The sequence below is a fragment of the Charadrius vociferus genome, unplaced genomic scaffold (genome assembly GCF_000708025.1).
Source record: "Charadrius vociferus isolate BGI_N301 unplaced genomic scaffold, ASM70802v2 scaffold309, whole genome shotgun sequence".
Lineage (NCBI taxonomy): Eukaryota > Metazoa > Chordata > Aves > Charadriiformes > Charadriidae > Charadrius > Charadrius vociferus.
The window spans coordinates 1,666,668-1,690,766 of NW_009661370.1; the positions used below are offsets into that span (position 1 = coordinate 1,666,668).

At 41.1% G+C, this 24,099-nt stretch overlaps 2 protein-coding genes across 2 annotated transcripts in view; one reads left to right on the forward strand and one right to left on the reverse strand.

The window, feature by feature from the left end:
* Positions 1 to 11,298, forward strand: part of FMN2 (formin 2) — a 162,720-nt gene extending 151,422 nt beyond the window's left edge. Inside the window, exons 17-18 of the mRNA XM_009893653.1 lie at positions 9,795 to 9,876; positions 11,272 to 11,298. Of these exons, the coding sequence (XP_009891955.1) occupies positions 9,795 to 9,876; positions 11,272 to 11,298 (109 nt within the window). The remainder of the gene's footprint in view (positions 1 to 9,794; positions 9,877 to 11,271) is intronic.
* Positions 11,299 to 18,871: 7,573 nt separating this feature from the next.
* Positions 18,872 to 19,378, reverse strand: GREM2 (gremlin 2, DAN family BMP antagonist). The gene has a single exon (XM_009893633.1). It carries the CDS (start codon positions 19,376 to 19,378, stop codon positions 18,872 to 18,874), a length of 507 nt encoding a protein of 168 aa, XP_009891935.1.
* Positions 19,379 to 24,099: the final 4,721 nt, after the last annotated feature.

The window sequence follows — 24,099 nt, forward strand, 5'->3', positions numbered from 1 at the left end:
AATTTCTTTTGGCTGACTTTATTCAACCTTCTAACTTCCACGATAAATCTTTGACACATTAAAAATAATCTATAAACTCAAAAAAATGCACTCGTCTCTCAAATGTAAAAGTTGCCCGTTCCCGTAAGAATAGCAGTTAAGCTGGCACCTGGTGTGTCACACTGTGTATATCTAGATGAAAGGGAGATTCCTGGCCAGCATGTCTCCACAGCTCATTGATCTCCCTCTGCAGAAAGACTGGTATGTCTCCCTACAGACTTCTCAGCAGGATGATTTAAAACTTGCTGTTGAGCAATTTAAAGTCTGGCATTGGATATCTGTACGTTGCACAGTGAGGAGCATATTGGTAAGCTGCCACTTCTGCTTGCAGAGGAGGGCATTAAATCCCATAGCACGAGCAATGTCCTCTCAGAGTAATTTAAGGGATATTTTGTTAACGCTTATAATAGGAACCAGTGAGTCAGACTTGAGAGTGAAAAATCGGGGGACATGGGAATATGCACTTGCAAAGAAACGTGGAGATGGAAGGAAAGAGAAGAAAAATGTGTATGGAATGGCAACATGAGAGGGGAAATGATTAAAATGTGGAGCATGTTTAGTGGGGTCACATTTTGCTTGGCATGCTGTTGTAATGCCAACTAAAAGCTCCAAGCATTACGTGAGGAAGTAGTTACGGCTAGATCTATTTTCTGACTTGGGAACTTTAATCTCAATGTCTTTATTGCTCTCTAATCAACTGAGTTGCATGCTGGTACGCTTGGTTTTACAACTCAGTTACAATGACATTTCAAAACAGAATGTAGCTTACGTGACTTTGAATAATTAAAAGGATCTTCCGTTTTTGAGAGTATTTCAAAATTTTAACTTGAATAAAATAACTTCCTGATCAGAAAATACTGTTACAGGCATTGGAAAATCTAGTTAAAAGAAGCCCAAACACACCAAAGATTCAGAAGCTAGGAACAGTTCTTTGAGGCAGTGCCTCACAAAGAGACAATTTGCTGTCCAGCTGAGAGAGGTTACTCAATATTTCAGTACTTTTTTTTTTTTCTTCCTTGTGCACTTTCGGCAATTAGTCCCTTTTTCAATGAAAAAACATCGTTTTTTGGTTAGGGGAGAGAGCAGTAACTTTCAGTTTTAGCATTGCTTTTGAGGGAAAAGTTTGTGAAAAATAAAAGCATTTGGACATAAGTTTCTCAATCTGGATCTTTGGTGTAGAAATTACTTTTAAATACCTTACTTTAACATTTTTAAGTAATACTGTGTTTTGTAAGGCAGGAACAAATATTTCCAATAGCAGCTGTAAGCCAACTGGTTCATACAAATAGTAAACTTGAACAAAGTGAAGGATCTATTAAAAAAAAAAATTCTGAATCTGTGATCTTTCCTAATTTTTGTGACTTGCGTGAGACCAAGTTCCAGCATGCCCCCACGTAAACAGCAGAAGGGCTTTTCAGCAGTCTCTTCTTTATTTACCTGGTGATGGTGTTGTATCGTGTTGGCACATTACATTGTATCCTAGTATGTGTATTGTGCATAAAAGGAGATATATACCAAACATCATCTCATCATGAAGTCTGCAGTCTGTTTTCATGGCTGTAATGTCAGACTGGGTGTGACAGTTTAGGGTATAGTGAGATGGGATACCACAATTCCTACCATATAGTGAGTTTGCAGGTTTTCTAACTGTTTCTTGTTCCCGCATCTTGAAAAAAGACTGATATTTTCCTAAGATAAAAATCAGCCCAACATACTCAATAGATAGTTGCATATTGATGAGAAATATTACACCACTAAAAATTTTAAACAATATTTTTGACAGGAGGTGCTACACTTGTGAAATGTTTTCATTCTCAGGCCAAGTGATTACATTGGCATTTGAGGTGCAATAAAATATTGCAGTGATTTGCAAATCAGAAGCGTTTCTCATTAAAATATTAGTCCACAGAAGTTTGAGATGCTCACAAAGACAAAATCTACTGTAACCCAGACTGATCCTGAACTACTGAAGATGTTAGATTCCTTGTTTACTGAGAGTTTAACAAATGAGTGCATGGAGTTAGCATAATAATGACAACATCCATGAAGTGTAAGTGCGTGGCTGTGTGCATGCTTTATGGCTTGAGTACGGGGAATAGTCTAACATCAGGGGGATTTTTTACATTTTTGGGAAAAGCCTCGCCACCTCTGCAGTCATTTTGGGTCACTACGTAATTATGAATGGGCACCTTTTGATATGATTATTTTCAACTGATGCAGCAAAGTTGGAAGCCTCTTATATTCCCATCTCCTGCACTGGTTATCTCTAATTCTGTGGCTCTCCAGCTGACTTCTACTTTTTCTCTTTTCTTTCCAGTGATCTCTTCTATTCACTCAATTCTGATCTTTGCTGGTACTGCCAATCTTGTAGCTATCAATGATCCAACTTAGTAGCTCCAGTATACCCAATGTAGCAACTCATCTGTCCGGGGTATCTCTCCATATCCTCTTTAAGATAGTCTCCTTCTCCACGTAGTCTGTTCACCGAGTCATTCTTTTTTACACATTGTGTTTTTTCCCTCCTTTACCCCATCTGCTGCTTAAAGATGTTTTCCAGCAAACACAGTTTCACATTTCTGTTCACTCATGAGTTTCCTTTCTTTTGCTTGCTGATTATGTTACCAGTTTTACCTCACCTCCAGTCTTGTTCTCTCCCTTATCATTTCCTGTTGGATTTCCTAACCAAATTGCCCAGAATGCAGCGACCTTCTTTGAGAGCAACCTGGCTTCAGTTCCAAGAAAAACAATGGAAGGTGATGACTATCTTTTCTTAGAGCAACTTCAATTTTCAAATACAAAGTCTGTAGGAAAGTGATTTCCATCTTGCCTGAAGGCAGCCAGGTATATCCTGAAATACTGGCCACTTTTACAAGGAAAAAAAAAAAAAATTAATTTGATGGCAGAAGTCAGAAAATGTATTTAAGTGAGTATATGCACATTTCCATTTTATTAGAATGATAGGCATCCTTAACAGATTAATTTTTTACATCGTTACATTTTCAAGGTGAAGTTGTCTTTAATGCTGAAGTTGTCATCTTTAAAACGTGTTTCAACACAATAGCCTTTTTTTTGTATTTATGGACATCAGTGTATCTCTGCACAGATAGGAGCAGAATCCCTAGATCACCAAGAAGATCATTGCCAGATAGAACTGAGTGAAACTGAATGCTTCTGAATTGAAATTCTTTCAGAATATTTTGAAGTGTGTTGTGGATTACAGTAAGACTCTGCAAATAGGAAGGTCTCATTTTCATTTCAGTTCACCTCAAAGCCTTATTTTAGACCTATTTGACATGAGGCACTCTGAAGAAAATCTGAAATGTATTCTCCAAAGTCTGCTCTACACTGTTGACAGAGGAGGGATCTTATTCAGGGTCCTGCTACAGGTTAGTCTCTGTGTTAAGTGGCCAGATTAAAACATTTTAATCTATTTGTCCTTGGTCTTCTGAGCCAAAGTATGATTAATCACTGTGTCTTTCAGCCAGCCATTGTCTGCCTCTTGGTCCTTGAAGTAACCATGCAAGGAGTTGGCAGGGATGTCAAGATAGTCTAATACATAATCTCTTTGTTGGTAGACAGAGGTTAGGTTTCATCCGTCAGTTTGATGGGACCAGGTACATTACAATGTGCTTCTTATCTGTATGAAGTCTTTGCAGTCAGTTACTGAATCATATCTATGTCATCACTTCAACCCTATTGGCGTGAAAGTAAAAGCTCTACATTTTTCACTCTACTTTTATGTTGGGAATTGTAATTTTCCTTTCTGGTTTTTCACTAAAGAGAAACTCCCTAGCAAAAAATAATTTCAATATTTTAGTAACTGGGTCAAAGAACAAAATATAGGCATGTTGCTCTGGAAGAGCTTTCAAAGAAAGAGTTTTAAAGTTTTCTGCTCTTGAAGTCTTAAAGACATCTGGCACTTGATATTTTTGCTGAGGCTTTTTTTAATCGTTTTTATTTGTAAAGGTACTATTATTATTATAAACAAGTTATCTCCAACCCAGACAAACCTACGTAAAATACTTTGGCAACTGCCCTTTTATTTACCTGATACTAAGCACTTAGTAGTATAAAGAGTATTGGCCTCAGCTTTGTTTTATGTTAAAAAATGCAGAATATATGCAGAAAAATGTCTTTTGGGTTTCATGAACTATGCTGTCAAACTGTAGAAGTAACGTCTGTCTGAGTTCATCGTGGAAGTTTTTGTGAGGAGCTCTACTGTCTAAGGCATGTAACCTTCCAGCTTTCTCACTGTGCTTACATTTGTCATGTCGTAGTGCTCACTAGTGAAGTGTAAGGCTACCAAGCCTAGATGGAGCCAGTAGGAAATGAATCTGTCTGCCACAGATACTTTTAGTGGCAGGAAAGTGGCTCCCCCCGCTCAATGGATTGAACAATGACAGAAAGTCTCTAAGCCTTGATAAGGCTGTGGCCAAGCTGGCTTTTGGTCTAGAAGGTAGATAAAGATATTCTGTCTTTTGGGTTTGTGAGGATGTCTGGTTTCTTTTTCCTGTGTGCATGCCAAAGTGTAACTTGCTTATTCATCTTACAGACTGTCTTTAAACTTAATCATAGTTTTTATACGTTTGTCTCACAATAAATAGGAGGTAGAAGGAGGTGAAAGTGCTGGAGAAGATGTTTTGTTATGACAGAAATAAGAAACTACTTCCTTTGTTACAGGTGACAATTATTAGGCTTTCTGAAACTTATTAGGTAGCAGATTTCGAGACCTTAATTCTTGGGCTCTGTAAGTGACTGGCTGTTCCTTCACTTGCAGATTTATTTATTTTTTTATTTTTACTGATCCACAGATTCCTACTGTTGTACGTTATGTTCCCTACATATTTTCTTATTGTTGGGGCTGTCTGGAAGTCCTTTCTGAAATAATGCAAGCAATGCTTTTGCTAAATTTAATATTTCAGGAGGTATATTTGTCCAGATTTGAGTTATGAACACTCTTATTAAAGTATTTGTAGAATCTGCCCTGGGCCTGATGTTGGGTCTGCTGCTCTTAATACCTCTGCTCTTCAGATTACTACAGTGAGAATTAAGCAACTCTCTGGTTGTCTAGGCTGAGAAGACCAGTTTTTGTAGGATTATGTTCTCATTAAGACAAAAATCAAGAATTTGAGAAAAGAAGTACCAGGCAAATTTGCTAAAGGTAATGCAGCTGATATTATCTTTGCTATCAGACTGATACTCTGACTTGTAAGCCAGAATTGACATGAGATGGGTCAGGGGTTAATAGCAAATGAACCAAAGTCAGTTTACTGAAAGAGAGTTTGAGAAGCTGAAACGTATGAAGTGAGATAGTTTGAGCATCAGTCCAGTAAAGACGCTTAGCACTTTGTAAGCTTGCAAATTATTCCGATCACAGTTACCAAGTTAACTGTACCACCTGGCTTCTACAAGAGTGCACCATGTCCTTTTTCACTTCCATCTTACCCACTCCCAGATCATGCCTTGAGCATCTGTCCTGCTTCTGAATATTTAGTTGCACTTGAGAGCAATGGCTCTATATAAAGGGACCAAACAGCCTCTACAACAGAAAGTATTAGTAGTGTAGAACTAAATAGTTTAAGTAAAAACAGATCTTCAGAACAATAAATCAATCTATACACATGACTGCCTTTGCCTAAGGGTCATAATTCTCAGGAACCAGGGAACACCCACCTTTCTCAGACTTTTTCACCAGCCTCCCCCAGTGGCAGCCTATCTTTCCACACAGGGCCTGACAATCGAATCCCCACTCTTTTCCTAGGAATGTCTTTTTAACTGTTTCATGCTCTTTAAGCTCTTTTCTCTCTGCATTGGCAGAGCAGCAGTGTCTTTGGCCTAGAGCCTGGAAGTATGTCATTGTCTGCAATTGCTTCCCCTTTTGTGACTGTTGGAAGGCTCACAGATTCATAGCTCTTGTGTTGTTTTCTCCAAACATCCTCTTCCCTCCTCCCAGTATTGAATTGGATCCATTAATTTCTTCATGAAGCTCTAACTACTCACCATAATTGAACAGTTAACCCGGTCTTCTTGATATAACCACTAGTGTTCATACAGGTTTTGTACCTTTTGGTCTTAGATTATTAGACTGAAGTCAGTGGGAAGTAGCAAAGGAAAAGCCTGAGCAAGAGGAAGGTATGCAGGAATTTGCCACGGTGAGAAATATGGCTTGAAGCAGGCATGAGTTGACAGAAAAAGCTGGGTTTGCCTATCTCTTGTTAGTTTCATGGATGAGAAGATGAAGAATCATTCAGGGCCAGTGGAGAAAACCTAAGAAGTTGACAAAAAATTGCCAGTGACAAAGTCATTTTCCAGCTGAATTAAGACTATTGCCCTTACTTCAACAGTAACCTTTTATCTGCTTTTCTAGATCTTGCAGTTTAAATGGTACTGATGGTCACATCAAAACACATCCTTTTGTTTTCCAGAAGGATCGGGTTATTTTAATTTTACGTTTCATAAAATCCTAATTTAGTTGAATGATCAGTCTTCAGAAAATACACTCGCACACTGTAGAAATTGATACCACTTCCGCTGGTTTATGATTTAGCACTGTGGAAGGCTAATGATTGCCTTTGTCTCTATATTTCACCAGTCTGCCGACATTTCTTTTATAGATATGGCTGTAGATTTATGCAGTTCTCCGTGCTTCCAGTTTTAACATGGTCATAAACTGAGCCTCCTAACAATGAGCCTTTGGTGTGCTATCTTTACATTTCTAAGGAAATTTCTTGCTGAAGAAGCATACGTATAGGTCGTATTGGCTTCAGTGAGGCTCTATCCAGCCACTTGAATCTTCCTGCACAGAGAGCAGGATGGGGGCCAAGAGACAGCGAGCTGTCCCAAACCCACACAGTGAGTCAGTGATATGGTTGGAACTGGAACTGAGCGGCTGCTAGCTCTCAGCTTTGTCTTAAGTGCGTGAGGGAGTAATGCTTCTCATCTTCTGCATTCCCGTCGGTATGAATAAATAGGCTCAAACTCCAAGGAATTTCACAAAAGCTCCCAAAAACTTGAGGACCGCAACCGTTCTAGTGAGACCAGAACCTCTTACATAATCCTAAAAAAATGAGTAGCACAAGCTTACGGTTGTCATTTATCAGTCTGGAGGCTGTGGATCGTTTTTTCAAGCACAGTCTAAAGGACACAGAAGTTCTGACTTCCTCACTCACAGAGTGGTGGTGTTATTAGCATTTTGCTCTTTCAAGCGGAGATAGCCGTTCTCCAAATAGCTGTTTCTCTAATAGGAGTAGAACATTTAGACGTGTGACAGTGACACTCAATGGGACCTGCTTTTTAGAAAATAACCCTATCACTGTGTTATCAACGGTTCCATTCCGTATGAGGATTTTTGTTTTGAATTAACCTGAGACCCACAGAGAGCTGTGCTGTATGTTAGGCAAGCAGTGGGCAATCTGTCCTGGAAGGGGGATATTTAGATAGGACAAAGACTGGAACTAAAGATTCCCTGACATTTCCTGAGAATAACATCTGGATCTGTGTAAACTGGTTTGGTAAATATTTTTGTATGTTACATATACTGTCATTTGCATGATGAGTAGTCTGAATATCTGCATATATTACATTGCTTCTATAAAACAGTCATTTTGATAACCTCAATAGTACTTGTACAGTCCTCGGGATTTGATACTAATTTACTCTGAAGTAACATTTCATTTTCTTATTTAAATGATGTCTACCAGTGAAAGGAGCCAGCTATAGTTGTATTTGAAAAAAAGGAAATTATATAATAGACGGGCTATTTTATATCTGACTTTTTAAGAGTTGCTTTTGATGGGTTGGAATGCATCTGACTGTTTGGAAAAGATCATGGGAAGATCAATGTCACAGATACTTTTCCTCCTTTGGATGTACGTAGACACAAAGCAGAAGAAAAAGTGGCATTATAGGAAAAATAAAATGTCTTCGAATTTTGCTGCATTCTGTATGATTCCCATAAGCTTCTATTTAAAGCTATCACCACGTCTTGGCTGCCACTTTTACTGAATCTATTTAAATACATTTTAAAGGTGAATTATTTGGCTGTTTGACATTTTTGTTCTATATTATGCTACAGCAATCTATCTGATTTGCAGTCAGATAGAAAGTGTTACAGCTTGAAAATAATGGGTTTCAAAGCCTTTTTTTCCCCCCCACCTGTGCACGTAACGTTCTTCCTACATTAATAAAATATAAGGCCAGCAAATGAAGAGAGCAGCTTGTTGGAAGTGCTGGAAAAGAACTGACGTTTAAATTAATTTTTGAAAGTATAAATTTGAAACTTATGAAAAGAACGAGGTGTGTCTGGCGAAGCTGAATAAAGGAGAGATGAATGCGAAGGCGTATTTTTAATGTGCTTAGCAGACCCAGCTGGAGTCATATTTTCAAAATCTGGCCCTTACCACACACGCAAAAAATATTTAAAAATAATAGTAACATGAAGTCTGATTCTCACATTGCCCTGTGTAGCCTCAGTGAAATAGCAGACATGCAAGTGGTCTGGAGATGAACCGCAAGGAACCAGCCAAGGATATATCATTTCTTTAATATCATTTTACTTTTGTTTCTTTTTTTCACTGTTGGATAATGATGAAAAGGCAGAGTAAGTGCCATCTGAAGTCTACGTTGTTGGCAATAGCAAGCCAATATACATTTTTATTTTCTACTTTCTTATTTATAAATAATAGGCTCATCTCATAAAAAAATTTACGCATCTCCCACCATTTAATGCCATCATACAGAAAGTCTTTGAAGCTCAGAGAATTCATAACTTAAATCTGTACTATCAGTGTTTCAATAACCATGTGTGTTTGTAAGGTTGATCCACAAAATGAGTAAAAATGGTAAAGAAACATTTTACAGCGTGCCATTGAACCCACCAGACTGATTCTGGCAGGCTCCCAGTCGGGGTACAGCCCTCTGCCTTTTACGGTTTGTTCCCTATCTGCATGACAAAAAGGACATTTTTTTCCATCAAAAATGTGGATTTGATGGTACTTCACATGGCCCTAATTTGGTACTATTTGCCAAGTCAGGAAGCACTAAGAAGTAGACCCTCACTTCTGGAATCTGCTCCTCTCCCTTTGCATCCAAGCAGCCCAAGTGCTTTCATCTCTGGTGGTCATGTAAGCCTTGCTGCTCACCCTCAGCTTTGGAAAGAAAGAGATGTACATAGTGATGTGCGCCACCTTGGTTGTAAACATCGTGTTCTTTCATAATGATACTGCAATTTTCCATTTTTAAGTTAGAGAGTGATGACTGGAAATTTAGGTTAAGCTGTTTTGCCATTTTAAATTCAAACAAAATTGGGTGAAAGGGAGGACAGCTTAGTGAGAACCTTTGTTTAAACCCTAGTTGGAGTACTGAGATTGGGAATGGATGAGGAATGATTTTTAAACAGTCATAAAAAGAAAAGGAGCTTTCTTAGTAGTGTTTGGTATGAATGCTGTGAATGGTAATCTTCATGTCATCCAGTGTATTTTAAATCCTGATATATTTGAATCTTCAACTATAGTAAGTACTGATTGCTTTTGCAAGTGGACTCGATTATGCCATTGATTATGCCTGTCCTTGTAAGTGCCAGAGTCTGATGGTATGGCCACAGCCACGGACTGCAAGTGTTATTTTGTGGAGCGCGCTAATGAAAATATGGGGAATAAAGTTATCTATCCACTTGTGTCCTCAGGCCTAGATTTGTAAGTTATATACTGCACTGTCTTTGGTCTAGAGGAATATTTATAAATTATGTCTTGCTTCAGAGTTAAAGAAGCAGAGGAAGTCTGCAGGCAGAAAAAGGGGAAGTCGCTATACAATATAAGACCAAAACATGACTCCGGAATTGTAAGTAAAAAGTCTAGCTATGCTTTCGTTCTTATCCGTCCTTCTACTTTATTCTCTTTGCGTTTTATAGGTACATTATTCTTGATGTACTTTTATTCTTTTTTTTTTTTTAATGTTTTCATACAAGGTGTTAGATTAACAAACTTGAATGCTGATTGTGAATGTTACTCCACAAAACAGATGTAGTACAAGCAAAAGCAGCATATTATTGCCCCACCTTGCCATATGTCTGCATCCCAGCCTTGGTGTGGGATGCACCTGGAAGGCAGAAAGGCAGTTTCAGTCTTCAAGCTTATTCAGTCTGTATTTGCTCTCTTTTCTACGGTTACAAATCATAAGGAAGAATTGTGATAGGTACGTATTTTTCAAATTGGATCCCTGTATCAAATACTAGTGGCTCCTGTTCCACTGATCTGGATTTTTTTGGAACAGCAACCCTATAGAAAAAGATAATACTGTGCTCTGACCATTCTTCTGAAAACAGATAAATAACTTTAATGCTAGTGGAGGAGTAATTCTATTCATTCAATGAAACTTTTCCACTATGATTGCCTAAGCATTTCTAGAATCGTGACTGGCTTTACAGAAAATGAGTATTCCTTTAGTGAAAAATTAATCTGGCACTTCACATTTAAAATGATACCTGTAGCAACTGGCCATCCATTATATTTGTAAAATAGTGTAACAGAAGATTTTTTTTTCATCTGCCCCGTCACCTCCCAGGCATGATTTAATTCTTTTGTGCTTTGTAGTCATGGCTATGTTACTGTGATGCATCCTTGAAATGAAGCAGGTGGTAATTTACTATACTCTAACATAATCTGACAAAGGAAGAAATAATATTGCATTTATTGTTTCCTATTCTGAATATTTAGGGAGAGCTGGCTGTGGTTAGTGCCACAAGAAACGTAAATGGAGTAACAGTTTTGTTAGGAATGATAAACTAGTTTTTATTTTTTCAATTTTATTTGAAACCAGATCAAGATGTTATTTCAAAAAAAAAAACCAACCAAAACCCAAACCAACATTGATTTGAATTTCTGCATCTCACCTATATCTTGCCATATGTAAAGACACTAAGAGTTGTTTTAAGAAATAACTCTTAAGTTTAGTTATTCCTATATTATTATCATTATTATTTGCACTGAAACTGGGACTTTCAGAGTTACCAAAAATTTGACAGAGTGAAAAGGAAAGTAAACAAAAATATTTCACAAGCAGCATGTAGCTGCAGTCTACCTCAGTTCTAGCTTCAAAGGAACTTTATTTGTGAAGTCAATTCTGCAGCCAGTATAATTGAACATTAGCCTATGTATTTCTGTGCTTTTCATATTTGTGTGACATGGTTATATGCATACTCAATTTTCTGCTTTTTTCATTTATTTTATTTTTCAGAAAGCAAAGATAAGTATGAAAATCTGAGAGAAGGAAAGCAAAAGCCATTGTTTCCTGGTTACCAAAATGCAACATGCCTGTGGGTGAGGAGTGAGGGGGAAGGAAACTACATCATCCTGATCATTTGCTTTCTTGAGCTTTTTGAATTCGCTTTTTGTTCTCTAGAGTTTTCCACCAATTGATGTGTTATTGTACATTCATTCACGAATGTAATCACTTTAATGGAGTGCCCAGCAATAGACTAGGTACGGACTTGAAACACCTTCCCTGTACTCTGTATCTCCTTTGCCACTCAAAAACGGTATTTTGTAAAGTGTATGGTATATTACAAATAGGCCAAGTCAGCATGCGTAAAAAGCAGCATCTGTATCAGTTCTGAACATGCTGAAAATTGCATTAAGTTGAACTTCATAAGAATGCTACTTGATACAGTAAAACATTTCAGTTCCTACTGGCAACATCTGTCTAACACAAATACTTCATGGCACTGCACTTAGAGTAGCGAAAGAAATGTTACTCCTAGTGAATTGTTTGTATCCGTTTCATGTTGGCATTTGTAGTTTGTATTTTGAATCGTTAAGTGCTGTTTATACAGTATAATCAATGCTTTCCCAACTTGTTTGGTTGCCCTCCATGACTAAATATTTGTGGAACAAGATGTTTACTGTAACTATCTTTAAAATCGATAAGGCAGCATACTTTTACTTCATCTTTTGCCAGATAGTCAATGCCAGGTGGTATGGGGGTCAGAAATCCAGAATTAAAAAAAAAAAGAAAAAGAAAAAGAAATGAAAAAATAAAAGAGTAAGTGAAAAGCAGGAAAATATAGAAAAGCACAGAAGTATGATAGAGAGTATGAAAGAGATTTGGCTATTATAGTTTGTTAATATATAAAGCAGCTAATACTTTTACATGAACTTTAGAAGGTATAGTATAGTTTTAACTGCCAGTCACTTAAGTCAGACAGGCTTTTGGCCACATGTACATTACTTCCCTTTTGGAATTACCCTTACAGTTAATTTAAAACTCCTCTAGAGAGCCATTAAAAGATGCACATGGGGATTAACATTTATGGAAAACAGTAGCCAATTCTAGTGACAGAACATAGACTACCAACTAGTTGACATCAGTTTCACACTTAACAGAATGCGGACTTTTCCTCCAAGCCTTCAGTGTCCCTGACTAGGAGGTTACGGATTGAAATCTATCACTTTAGGGCTTCCATTTTAGACCACATGCTTAATTCCTATTTGCAATCCAGAATTTACTATATTATTTTTGATCTGCTCAACTGATAATAACCCCTTCCTCCAGTCCTAGTTAAAGAGCCCCAAACCAATCAGCCTGATTGCTAACATTTTTCTTTCAAGGCACACTATTCCTGAAAGCAGACAGTGTGTGCAACTGAATTGGATGCACGTGCTTACAACATTGGAGTCTGAAGGACACTGGGGTAAGGCAAATGAGGTCTAACCTGCTGTGTTGGGTTATTCCCTGCCTAATCTAGCACATCAAGAGACATTCCTAGCTGTCCGGGGGCTAACATACCCTACAGGGTGTTATAAAAGGGAGTGCGAAATATGACCTCAGGAATCTGTTATTCTTCACATATACCAAGCACTAGAAAAAGATGTTTTTTTCACTATGTGAAAAGCAAGTCTCCTGTTGCTGACAAACCTATGTGAAAATCTGTACTCATAATAATTTCTGGCAGGGATATAAATTACCAAGAATGGAGTTCTAAAATTTTGTGTTGATGGGAGTAACATTACTATTTGGGGAAGTGAAAAGAAGATGTTATTTGCTGTTACGACTAACTTATAGAAAAAACTTTAAAAAATAAAGCTATTTTAATGGCACTGATTCAAATCCATGTTTGTATTTATGTAAACAATAGTCTTTTCCTCTTAACTTTGCTCCTAAGTGCGAGGATACAGTAGCATGTTTTCATTTGTAGCCTTCCTGTTCCCTTCAGTACCTACAGTATGTATATTACTATACTAAATGAAATAATAGATCATCTAACAAAGATCACTATGTGCAATACTGTATTTAGTGTTTCTATTTCAATTTTTTTAGAATGTTAATTTATATGAAAATAAAAGGAATAATAATTAAATAATTGCCTTCTCTCTTCACTGTCAGGCTATGCTGTAGTTTGCCTGCAACTGGTCGATCCGTAAGCACCACATCCCATTCAGGCTCCCGGGACCAAGGAACTACCTTTGTGAAGGGATCGGTGGAAACAGGGCTTCTCTTTCCTTGCCTTTTGGAAGCATAGTGACAGTAATTTCCAGTTATGTTAATATGTTACCTCTTACCCAGATGGCGGTAGGAAAGAGCTTCTGAGTCTTTTACTCAACCAGACTACGTACCACTTACTTCTCTGGCTCGTTCCAGCAGTGCATTTTGCTTAGGTTTGTAACCTGTTCCTACTAACACTGCCTACGTAACAGTCTCAAGAAACTGCTGTTAGGGCAAAAACATGCACTAAAAACTATTATCTGCATATTATAATGTCTTTATATGTTTATGTTTTATATCATTGAAGTGTTGTCCGGCAACCTGGTAGGGCTGTCACATACATACACACACACACACACACACACACACACACTACCCTTTTCACTGGATCTGCAGCATGGATGCTGAAAGTGATTTGCAGACCTCTCTCTGTGAAAGAACAGTGTCAAAGGCTGACTGCAGCTGGGGGTACCATGCTATGATCTTAAGATACAAGCTGCTACATAGATTTTCCTCTTTAGTTTTACTCACACCCAACCTATTTGGTTGAAGATGTGTCTCTCTCTCATATAGCTTCTCCCCAGCCTGTTTTAAACTTCCACAGAAAGTAAAGCAGCCCACTATGTGTAGCACCAAAGCTGGCCCACAGCACTCCCAGAGTGGATTCCCAGCATAAGTTTCACCACTGCTCTTTTTTTCAGTGGGACACTCGGGTTTTTTTTACACAATTCTAGACTAAGGTTATTTGGTTTGTTTGTTTGGGTGTGTTTTAAAGACATTGAAAACCCTGTTGGTCCCTTCTTCCCCCATTTACTGCAACATCAAGCATACTACACTTGCAGTTGGCTGTAGTCCTACAAGAGAAAATTCTGAGCCTTTGTTGATCACCAACACCACATATTGCTCATAGTTACTTAAACAAATGCAGCAGCTAAATAAGGACTTCTATACCGAAGCAGCAGATATGACTTACTGAGAATAACAGTCTGGTTTTATGAGAAGCTAAGAAAATTTGCGGTGTTTTTCTTGCAAATTGAAGCCTTTCAGAAGCATGGTACTCTGTCACGTGTCATGACGCAGTAGTGGTTAGCTTTTTTTGTAGTACCTTTCATCATCCCAAAGCACTTCCAAAAGTCAGTTAAGTATTAACCAACAGCGGCAGTGGGAATGCAATTAGTAATATCTTCCATTTTTTTCTTGCCTGATTTTTCAGTGATTGGCTTAAGAAGTTGGAAGCAGTTATTAATTTTATTGAGAGAAGATATAGCGAGTCTTTGTGTTGCAATTATTTTGTTGCATACTCTAGGTTAGTAAGTAGAGCTGAGTTTACGCCAAGGTCATTACATCAGCTATTTAAGTTACACCAATTTTAAGCTGTTATGGACAGAACAAGTGGAAAATGATGGAGCTGAGTTTTTCTGAAGATACTGTGAACATCAGCAAAGGGAGAAGTCAGAAAATGATGCCCAGCACCACTCAGTTCTGCTGCCCATCAATCAAATTAAATTCATGTTACAGAACAGGTTTTCCAGGCTTACGACAGACCCACCTGTACCTGACATTCACCCAATCTGCTTGTAAAGGCATCCCATGGCAAGTCCATTGCCTCAAAAAGGTTGTGTCTTTCTGGAGATAAGGGGCCCTTGTTGAGTCAGCACTATTTTCTCTTTTATTCCCAGCTGCAGCTCAAATTTAAGCCGTTAGAAATTGGGAATCTTCATTTGTCTCTCACCCCAAGTTGGGGACCTGCCAACTCGGCAGTGCCACGGAGCTGGAGCTTAGCATTCACTGTCCCCCTCCTTCCCCCGCCCCACAACACCACTCTACCTTAAGAAATACTGCATCTATCTGACCTAAAGCGTTTTTTTCATCTACCCTTGCCTTGATCTTGGATGGCTTCTACAAGGGGGAGATTTTTGGATTGCAGCATATACCTTTGGTGCAGTGGGGTGGTTCAGCAATCGGGCAGCAAGAGGCTGGGAGAGCTGGAGCTGGAGTGTGGGCTGTATGGTGAACAGCAGAGGTTCAGGTGGGTGCTGGGCAGTGAAGTTGCCTGCAAAGCAGGAGAGTGGCTAAGAGACGTGTGGCAACGAGAGAGGGGCATTGGAGGAGATGGCTGCCGGAGCTCCTTTCGAGCCAAGTGACAGAGGCACTTGCAAGTTCTGAGCAGAGGACCCTGACCATGCTTAGGTAGCTAAACCACAGCAAAACAGTAAGTCTCAAAACCAATAGCTAATAAAAAAAATAATTGAAAAAGAGAAAATCCCCAAACCCATTAAACTGTTGAACTATGAGAGGATTTGGGCGAGATGGGGAAGGGAAGAGAGCAGAGAGCTCCTCCAGGTGTCAACTATAGTGCCATAAGGGACATAGCCCTCCCTTGTTAGCTGAGGTCCAGGTGCTCCTCCTTTTTTCAAGACTTATGACAGGTATCTCTTCTGGTCACATGGAGGCTCATTCCTCAGTGTGAGAACTCTCTTTCCTCACTAAAGTTTTCCCTCAAGATTGTTTTGCAACTATCTTTTGTCTGGGTGGGAAAGAAAAAAAACAACCAAGCAACGCTACCCTACCTTTCGAGAGACGTAGAGTGTACTCATTCAGGAGCTGATAGCAACCATTATAGCTCACCTATATCTTAAGAGATACTCCCCCCCGCCCCAGAGTAGTTTGGTGCCTATTACATAAGGATCTCGCTGTATTTAAGCAAAACCACTTAGGTCAGGGTAATGGTTACTTCTCTTACCACAAACGATGCCAACAGTTCAGCCAGTGGTGGAGCTTTGGTTGTCTCCTTGTCAGTTAACCAAAAAGCCAGATTTTGTGTATGCAGGATCAATGCCAGAATCTAGGATCAGTGCAATTTGTTCTTCCCTCTTGTTTTGCAGGTACTTTTCGGGGGAAGGGGGACAAGGGAAGAAGTATCTAGGCTTTCCCGAGCTGTCAGGGTGAGCCATCGTTTACCTGCACCTAGTAGGGTCAAAAGGAAGCCGGAGAATATACTGATTAGAGAGCAGTTGGACACGAGGTGTTGAAGCAAAGCCCGTACACCTGGATGCCATATAACCCTAGAGTAGCTTTATTATTTAATCTATAATTTAATAGTAGACCTATAAAATAATTACATTATACTTAAAGCATTTCTTCATTTTTGTTTTCATTTATAAAACAAGAATTAAATACAGTTTACCATTACAAGCTCAACTCAGTTTTTACATAAACACAGCTCCTAGAAGGAGCTTTAAGCTGCAGCATATTCATATTGCAAACTGGTGAAATACCCAAGCAGGGCATAGCTTAAAGATTCTTGCACGTTTTTCTTAACTGAAGTTACTAGGGTGCTCTTCTCTCCCTAGTCCAAAACGCCTGACTGTAAGTTCACTTCTTTCAAGTGGAGACTGAGATCCCTGGAGTCTTAGTAGACTATAGCTATTGCCACTCCCCCCTCACCCCCCCCAGGCACCACGCTGGCACCACCGCCTCGCCAGCAATCCCTGCGCGAGGAGTCTCTTCTGTGCACTTCGGACACGCTGCGAGAGCACTGCAGAAAATCCATGGCCGTTCACGTAACAGGGCTACCAGACCTGACCAACCTCATCCTGCCCGTGCCAATCCCCGTAAACCGCTTGGTGAGCTGCTCGTGGAGCTCAGTCCTGAAAGCCTCTTAGAGCCGCCTGTCTCACAGAGAGGAGAGCTGTGGCACTGAGCCCCTGGCTGGCGAGAGCGCTGAGCGCGTTAACCCCTTGGAGCGGCTGCATGTGAAGAGGCTGGCGGGCAAAGGGCTCCCTCCCTCAGCAAGCTGGTTTCACTGGATGCAGATGCTGAGCTGTGAGACATGCATCAGGGAGTCGGCGTGTCATATTTAATTTGTAAGCTTCAGACAATTGAGCACGCACAGGCTTTGGTTTGGGGGAAGGGGCTGGTTTGTTTTGAGACATAGGATTTTAATGCAGCTGGGACTAATACAGATCAGAACTGGAACAAACGGGATATACAGGACATGCTAAACTCCATCAACTGAATAACAACACAGTATGATTTAAAATGAACTGCAAGTGTTCACCAACGCTGATTATGTAGGACTCAAAAATTGAGCGGACCACCAGTAGTGCAGCAATTACAACTTACTCTCTCCCCGCTCCTACAGCTGTGACCCATTCCAGCGGCACTGACTGATGGGTTCGTCCTTTAACGCTAACACATTAACATGGTTTCCAATCATGGGAGAGACACCACTCCCAAAACCTGATGACACTGATGCAGCTTTTGTATTCGCTCCAGCAATGACCACATTTTGTCCTTTGTGCAACAGTGCTTTTATACCTTAAGCGAAACATCGTTCCCTTAAGTGTTCTCAGCTCCTCTCCCGCTACCCTCCCACATTCTCCGGTCTGAGCAGGCATAAATATATGGATATCGTTCTTTTTGGAGTAAGAAACACACGCATATCTAACACACAAAAACCTACTGCAAACCTAGTTAAACCATGTCTGTTTTAAGCCAGGCAGCTGACCTAGCAACTGAGTCTCTTACTCAACGCATTTTAATCTCTGGCATATTCTGCCACACGAAAAATATACATGGCTAGGTCTATAATACTTTAAACAGCTGTTTACTATAGCTAGGTTACAAAAGAAACACTGCTGCAGAGACCACGTGTTTGATATGCTCTAACCACAGCAGCATCAGGACCCACTCTCAGTCTGCTCTGTGGTCACGGTGGCCGACCCAGCGCCTCACCCTCTCCCCCTCGCTCCTTATCTGTCGGTCAGACAAGAAGCCTGGAACCGTTTGTCATCATTGCACAATTAAAGTTGTCTTAAGGAGATGAACCTTGCTTTTTGCACGTCACTCCTCGTTACTTTCCCTCGTCCGTGTCCCCCAGTCCTGGGCAGCACCCCAGCACTGCCAAGTGGGAGCGGCACGCTCCGGACCAAAGCACGGGGAAGGCGCTCTCGTCTCGTGGAGGGGACTGGAGTGTAGGGCAGAGGGCTTTACTCCACACAGTGGAAACATTTAATGCTGGATTCAGCCAACCGGTCGCTTAGCTGATCAATCCCAACTTCTGGGAGCCTGCTCCACTCCAGAAGATTCAACCGCCAGACGATATTGGAAATACAATGAAACTTTATGGTGAAGTGCCTAACAGCCCATTAAAAAGCATTATTCCAGTAGGCAAGCGACAAGGAGCCTTTCCTTGCTGGAGAGATGCCTCCTGAAAGAGAAAAAAAAAAAAAAAACACCAAAAAAAAGGAAAAGAAGAAACAAACCAACAAAATGGACAGTCTGCTCAGTGGGAGAGGAGAGGCAGCAGTAAATCTGGTGGGGGCAACACCAAGCAGTCACTACACGCCTGCTCTCACAGTTTGCCTGAGTTGTTAAGATTCACAGACATGCACCGGCACTGCTTGACCTTCTGAATTTTCTTCAGTCGGAAAGGTGGGTCCAGCTCGGGGCACTCCAGCTGCACAGTCGAAGAGGTGACCTTGTGTGGCTTGCAGAAAGCACAGGACTGGAAGGACTCCTCCTCCTTTTTCACGTGCCGCGGTATGTAGAAGGAGTTGCACTGCCCATAGCAGAAGCGGTTGATGATGGTGCGGCTGATGCAGCCCTCCTCACTGACAGTCTGCCGCAGGGGCTGCGTCTTGCACCAGTCGCTCTTGAGGTACTTCCTCTCGGTGACCACGAGGGCCTCCTGGCTGGAGGCCAGCACCTCCTTGTTCAGCTGCTGCCTCCGCTCCGAGTGGTTGCTGCTGCTGTCTTTGTAAGGGGAGGGAATGGCGCCTGCAGGACGGTTTTTCCTGGTGTCTGTTACTCGAACCAGCGCTGCCATCAGAAAAACGGACAAGGCAAATTTCCAAATCATCCTGCAACGGCAACACAAGGAGCTGTTAGGAGAGACACGTTCGCAAACCACAAACTTGTAATGGAGTTGAACTTTACGCCTGCTTTTAAAGAAGTGTCGATCCTACCGCCTTTGTAATCCCACCACTTTTCCTAGGAGATTAGCTCTACTCCAGGGTGATTATTTATCATGAAGAGGCCAGGCTCTGTGGAAAGTCACGTCGCTCCCCTCTCCCGCCCCCCAAGCTCTCCAACTACTCTTTTTTCCCCCACAGGGACACTGCTGCTTTGATCACTGAAGCAGTGATTTTTACAGAAGCTTCAGCCAGAAAGGTTTCCTCCTTCTCTCTGAAATCCTGGGCCAAACAGCTGGGCAAACTCCTGGCTAGCAAAGGCTCAGGACACTCCTGCCAACACTGTGACAGCTGGTTTGGGGACGGTGGGGGAGAAGGGAAAGGAATACCAGGTTACACAAGGTGAACTGCCATCTGCCTCTCCAGCCCCCAGGTCCCTGTCCAGCCTTGTTCCACGTAGAAGTAGCAAGAGGTGTCCAAGAGCATATTTTTATTATTTTAAATTGCTTCTGAAGTTTCTTGGGTTTTTTATGGCACTTACAGTCTTGCATTTGTCGTCTTTGTGGGAGGCCGAAAACTTGATGGATTTATTCTTGCAGTAAGAGGAAATGCCTAAACACAACTTTGAGGACTTCATTACTGCAATGCCTCTTAGGCAAATGGTTTACGAAGGTTTGTAAACAGGAGAGAATTCAATATTTATTTTAGATGTTAAGGAATAGGGTAGAGCATAAGCCAGTTGCTAAGTTAAAATAGTCAGCCAGTTGGCAAAAACATTTTTTCCTATGGTTGTCTATTAGGATTTCTTGTTCTGTGGAGCATCTCTTACCAGCTCTTGGATTTTCATCAACCATTTGTCCAATTCAGTTTAGTAACGTGTCTCAATGCGCTTCCAGGATATCAGAGCAGACGTACTAAATTTCCTCATAAAGTCAATGCTCACCAGTGAACTGCCACAATGCATTTGACACTTCATTTCATGTTGTTCTCCCTGGGAAGGGAGAACAGAGGCTCTCTAGGGTGCCAGAAGTGAGTGCAGCCCAAAAGGTTCCCGTTTGGAGGCAAGGACACTTCAAGACTTTCTAAAAGTGCTCTGCTCACCTTTGTTTTTAATGGACTGTATTTTTATAATAGTGTACAGATGAAAGACTCCACTGTCTCTTCCCAGTAAAGCTTCAAATCCTTCCAAGTAATGATTTTTTCCCTTTAGAGGGATGCCAAGTCAAAAAAATACCGTCACACTGGTAAATACAGATACATCTAACACCAAAGACACTTGAGATGTGGCATAGGTACTCCTAACATGAAAACATGCCATTTCCCAAACAAAGACACCAACAGATCAAAAAGTGTTTGCAACAAAGGTGAAAGAGAAGATCACAACAGCAAAAACAAATAATTTCCACCTAACAAAGCAGATCCAGCGTCTTTAACCCCTATGGAGATAAAGAGAAGGAACTACTGTAGCTGACTCAAACTAGGTGAGATAATATCCCTTTAGGTGATTTTCTAAGTTTACGAGATCTCGGTGTCAGACTTTGACTAAATTTCTAAGGGGAGAAGTTTGAAGTGCTGAAGGAAAGGCTAATCCTATAGCTGTGAAGGGAGCATGTGCTGATACAGAGTTAAATTTCACCAGTATGCGTGCTTGAAACAGAACCACCTCTAAATGGATACCAGTATTTCTAAAACTCAAATAAGCTCATTCATCTCCAACCATGCCAGATGCCCAGTGACACCCACTGTAGCCACGGGTACTTTAAATCAGTGGCCTATTTTCACACTGCTTAGCATTCAGCATGCAAGTCCAGAAGTTTTGTCCAGAGTCTTTAAATGAAGCAAGACTAGACTTGGCTTTGCTCACAGGTATTGTCGCCAAGACCATTGGATGTCAACCCACACAGCCAGGCCAAAACCTAATCAGGTAATTAGTTTCAGTTGAATATAGTGTTCCACGCTTCCTTTCAAACTGTTCTCATGTTATTCTGCACTGATGGCTGCATTTCAGTAGTAGATAAAACAACTGATCCCCACTGCTTTGTGTTTTATACAGCAAGGGGAGGAAAAAAACCAGGAGCTACAAGCCTACACGTCCTAGAAAAAGACAGAGGTGAGCTCTCCACAAGCTGCCTTATGCCAACACTCCTCAGGCATACTCTTCTACTCTCCGCTTGAAACGCAAGCCCACAAAGCAATTGTGATAACTCTACTGTCCTTCAGGGAGGGGGGTTAGTCCTTTTCAGCAGGGATATCTTCTCTTCAGTCTCATTTCCCTGATCCTGGCAGGGAAGGATAGTACAGGTTCGGAGGCACATCAGAAGGAGAGATGCGCTCTTTACCCCACCCCTTCCTCTTTTCTATGGGAAACCCTGTCGTACCACACCCGCCCTCTCATCACAAAACCCAAGTTGAAACCATTTCCCTTTCACGTCAAGGATGGGGTCAAGTCAAAAGCCTATGGAGGAATTCAGGAAAGCTGACAGACAGCTAACAACTCAAAGTCTACAATATAGAGAAATAGTATAGTAGCTTTCTAATTACTGAAATAGTTTTATGTAGGCATGGAGAGCCATTCAACTGAGTAAGTAGGATTTATTCAGTAAGTCTATGTTTATAACTAATAAAGCATTATTAATGAAAGCCACTATTGTAAGGTTATAAACCAAATGCTGCAGTACATGTTAGCAAGTATTTCTACAGACAGGTAGGAACACACTGCCTATTTCTGCCATTGATCCTTATCAAACCTGGACCTTAAAATGTTTACATAATAGAATAATAATCTATTTTACACCAGCAGGTCAAATGTGCATCCTGTCAGATCGTGGAATTTCTAATCACAGGGTTGCCCCTTACTAGCCTGCAAATCACCTCTTTCTAAGCCCTGGCACACAAACCCCCTATTCAAGCAAGTAAGAGTGCAAACAAGGTCACCTGGTGCCAGCAACATGCCAAGGACTACATATATTTTCGGCACTCACATGCAAAGAGAAGAGAAACCTCAGTATTCTCAGAGATCGTTTTGGTAAACTCAGCCTGCATGCAAAGCAACATAGTGAATGCTGTCTGTCTGCAGACAGAGCAGGAGGAGAAGAAACACAAAACGTACTGCAGAAGAATCTGGCGTCTGGCAAGAACAGGGCAGTTCTGTCCTACTTAGGTGTACAGAATGTGACAGCATGTGGCTGAGACCAAGCAAGCGAGAGCTGCCTCAAGAGACCAACACCTCTGAAGCTGGCACTAACACCAGCCTGGGCCCACCATTCCCACTGCACTGGGGGTCGCCGTGGCAGAGATGGTGGAAGCTCCCCTGTGACAGTTTTCAGCTTCTCCAGGTGTCATCGCCTGCTGCTGCCAGTTCTCCCCACCCCTTTTTTCCAGTGCGTGAGCTGGTGCAGAAAATAACTTAACCTTAGAGTAGACACCAAACAAGGCCTAGCTGCATTTACATTTCACATGCTAAGTTTTTATCTCTTTGACATAAGGAAATCAGCATCAAGTCTGAGTTCATAAACTCATCAAACCCATCACGCTGGAGCTGGGCTATCAGGTACCCAGGAGTGTAAAAAATCCTTGGCCAAGGAGGCAAGAACGTCAAGATCCAGCTCTGTAATCTGGAGAGGTCAGGGCACGCAGCTAGGAGGGGAAGACCCAGGATCACCGTGTCTGCCCTTAGCTTTATTTCTTCTTTGTATCCAATTACTGTGTAACATAAAATATCTACCACGGCAGGCTCCCTCTTGCATACCGACCTTCTGGCCCCGTAACTCATGCATTCTTGAAAGCAATCCAGCTCCGGAGCAGGACAGGCAGTAGTGTAACCCCCAAAATAGCCTATAGTTTTGTGGTTAGGGCACTTCTATGGGAACTGGAGTGTTGGATTTGACTTCAGAATTCAAGCGAATCATTTTTGGAGAAGTGCCCCAACGCAGAGGTGGGTGCTATGGCCTGGCAGGAGGTAGCGGTGGCGCCCAGCTGTGCTGAGTGACTGCGCCACCGTTTCCGCTGGTTTTCAACGGCATGACCAGTTTGTCAGCTCAGGATGCAGTTTCTGACTAGAAATTCCCGTTCCGTAGATCAGCCTACTTCAGGGTTGCAGGTGGACAGAAGGAGAGAGGGATGTAACTGGAAGATTGCTGCAGTATTTTATGTATCAGGAAATCAGCAGGTGTGAGACCTATTTGTTTGGTTTAGCATGCAAGACCTACAAAGCACTCGGCGCTCTCGGCAGTCCTGGAAGCATCCAACGCTCTCATCCAGGTATGACACACAACCATCTCCTCTGCACCAGGCCTTCCTGGGAAGGGTTCAGAAAAAACGCCACGGCCAACGGTTTAAAAAAGTACATCTGCAAAACCTGTCTTACCATGGAACTTGAGAGCCTACCTGTTTAGCTTAGTCACAGGATGGATTCAGCCTGTAAATACACATGGACGAAGATTTAGTACTATAGTCAGACCTATCCTACACCCATCAGAAGTACCATAAAAGCCAATGAGTGGGAAGATGATAAACAAATTCAGAGACACTTTACTTTTTGGAAATTTTAAATTTAATTAACAGATGAAGAGTTTGCCTTGGAAAATAGTTTCTCTTCAACTACCAGCAAAAGGCAGGCACTATAGGCTAAATTAAATCAGGTACAGTTCTGTGGCACAGTACACGCACA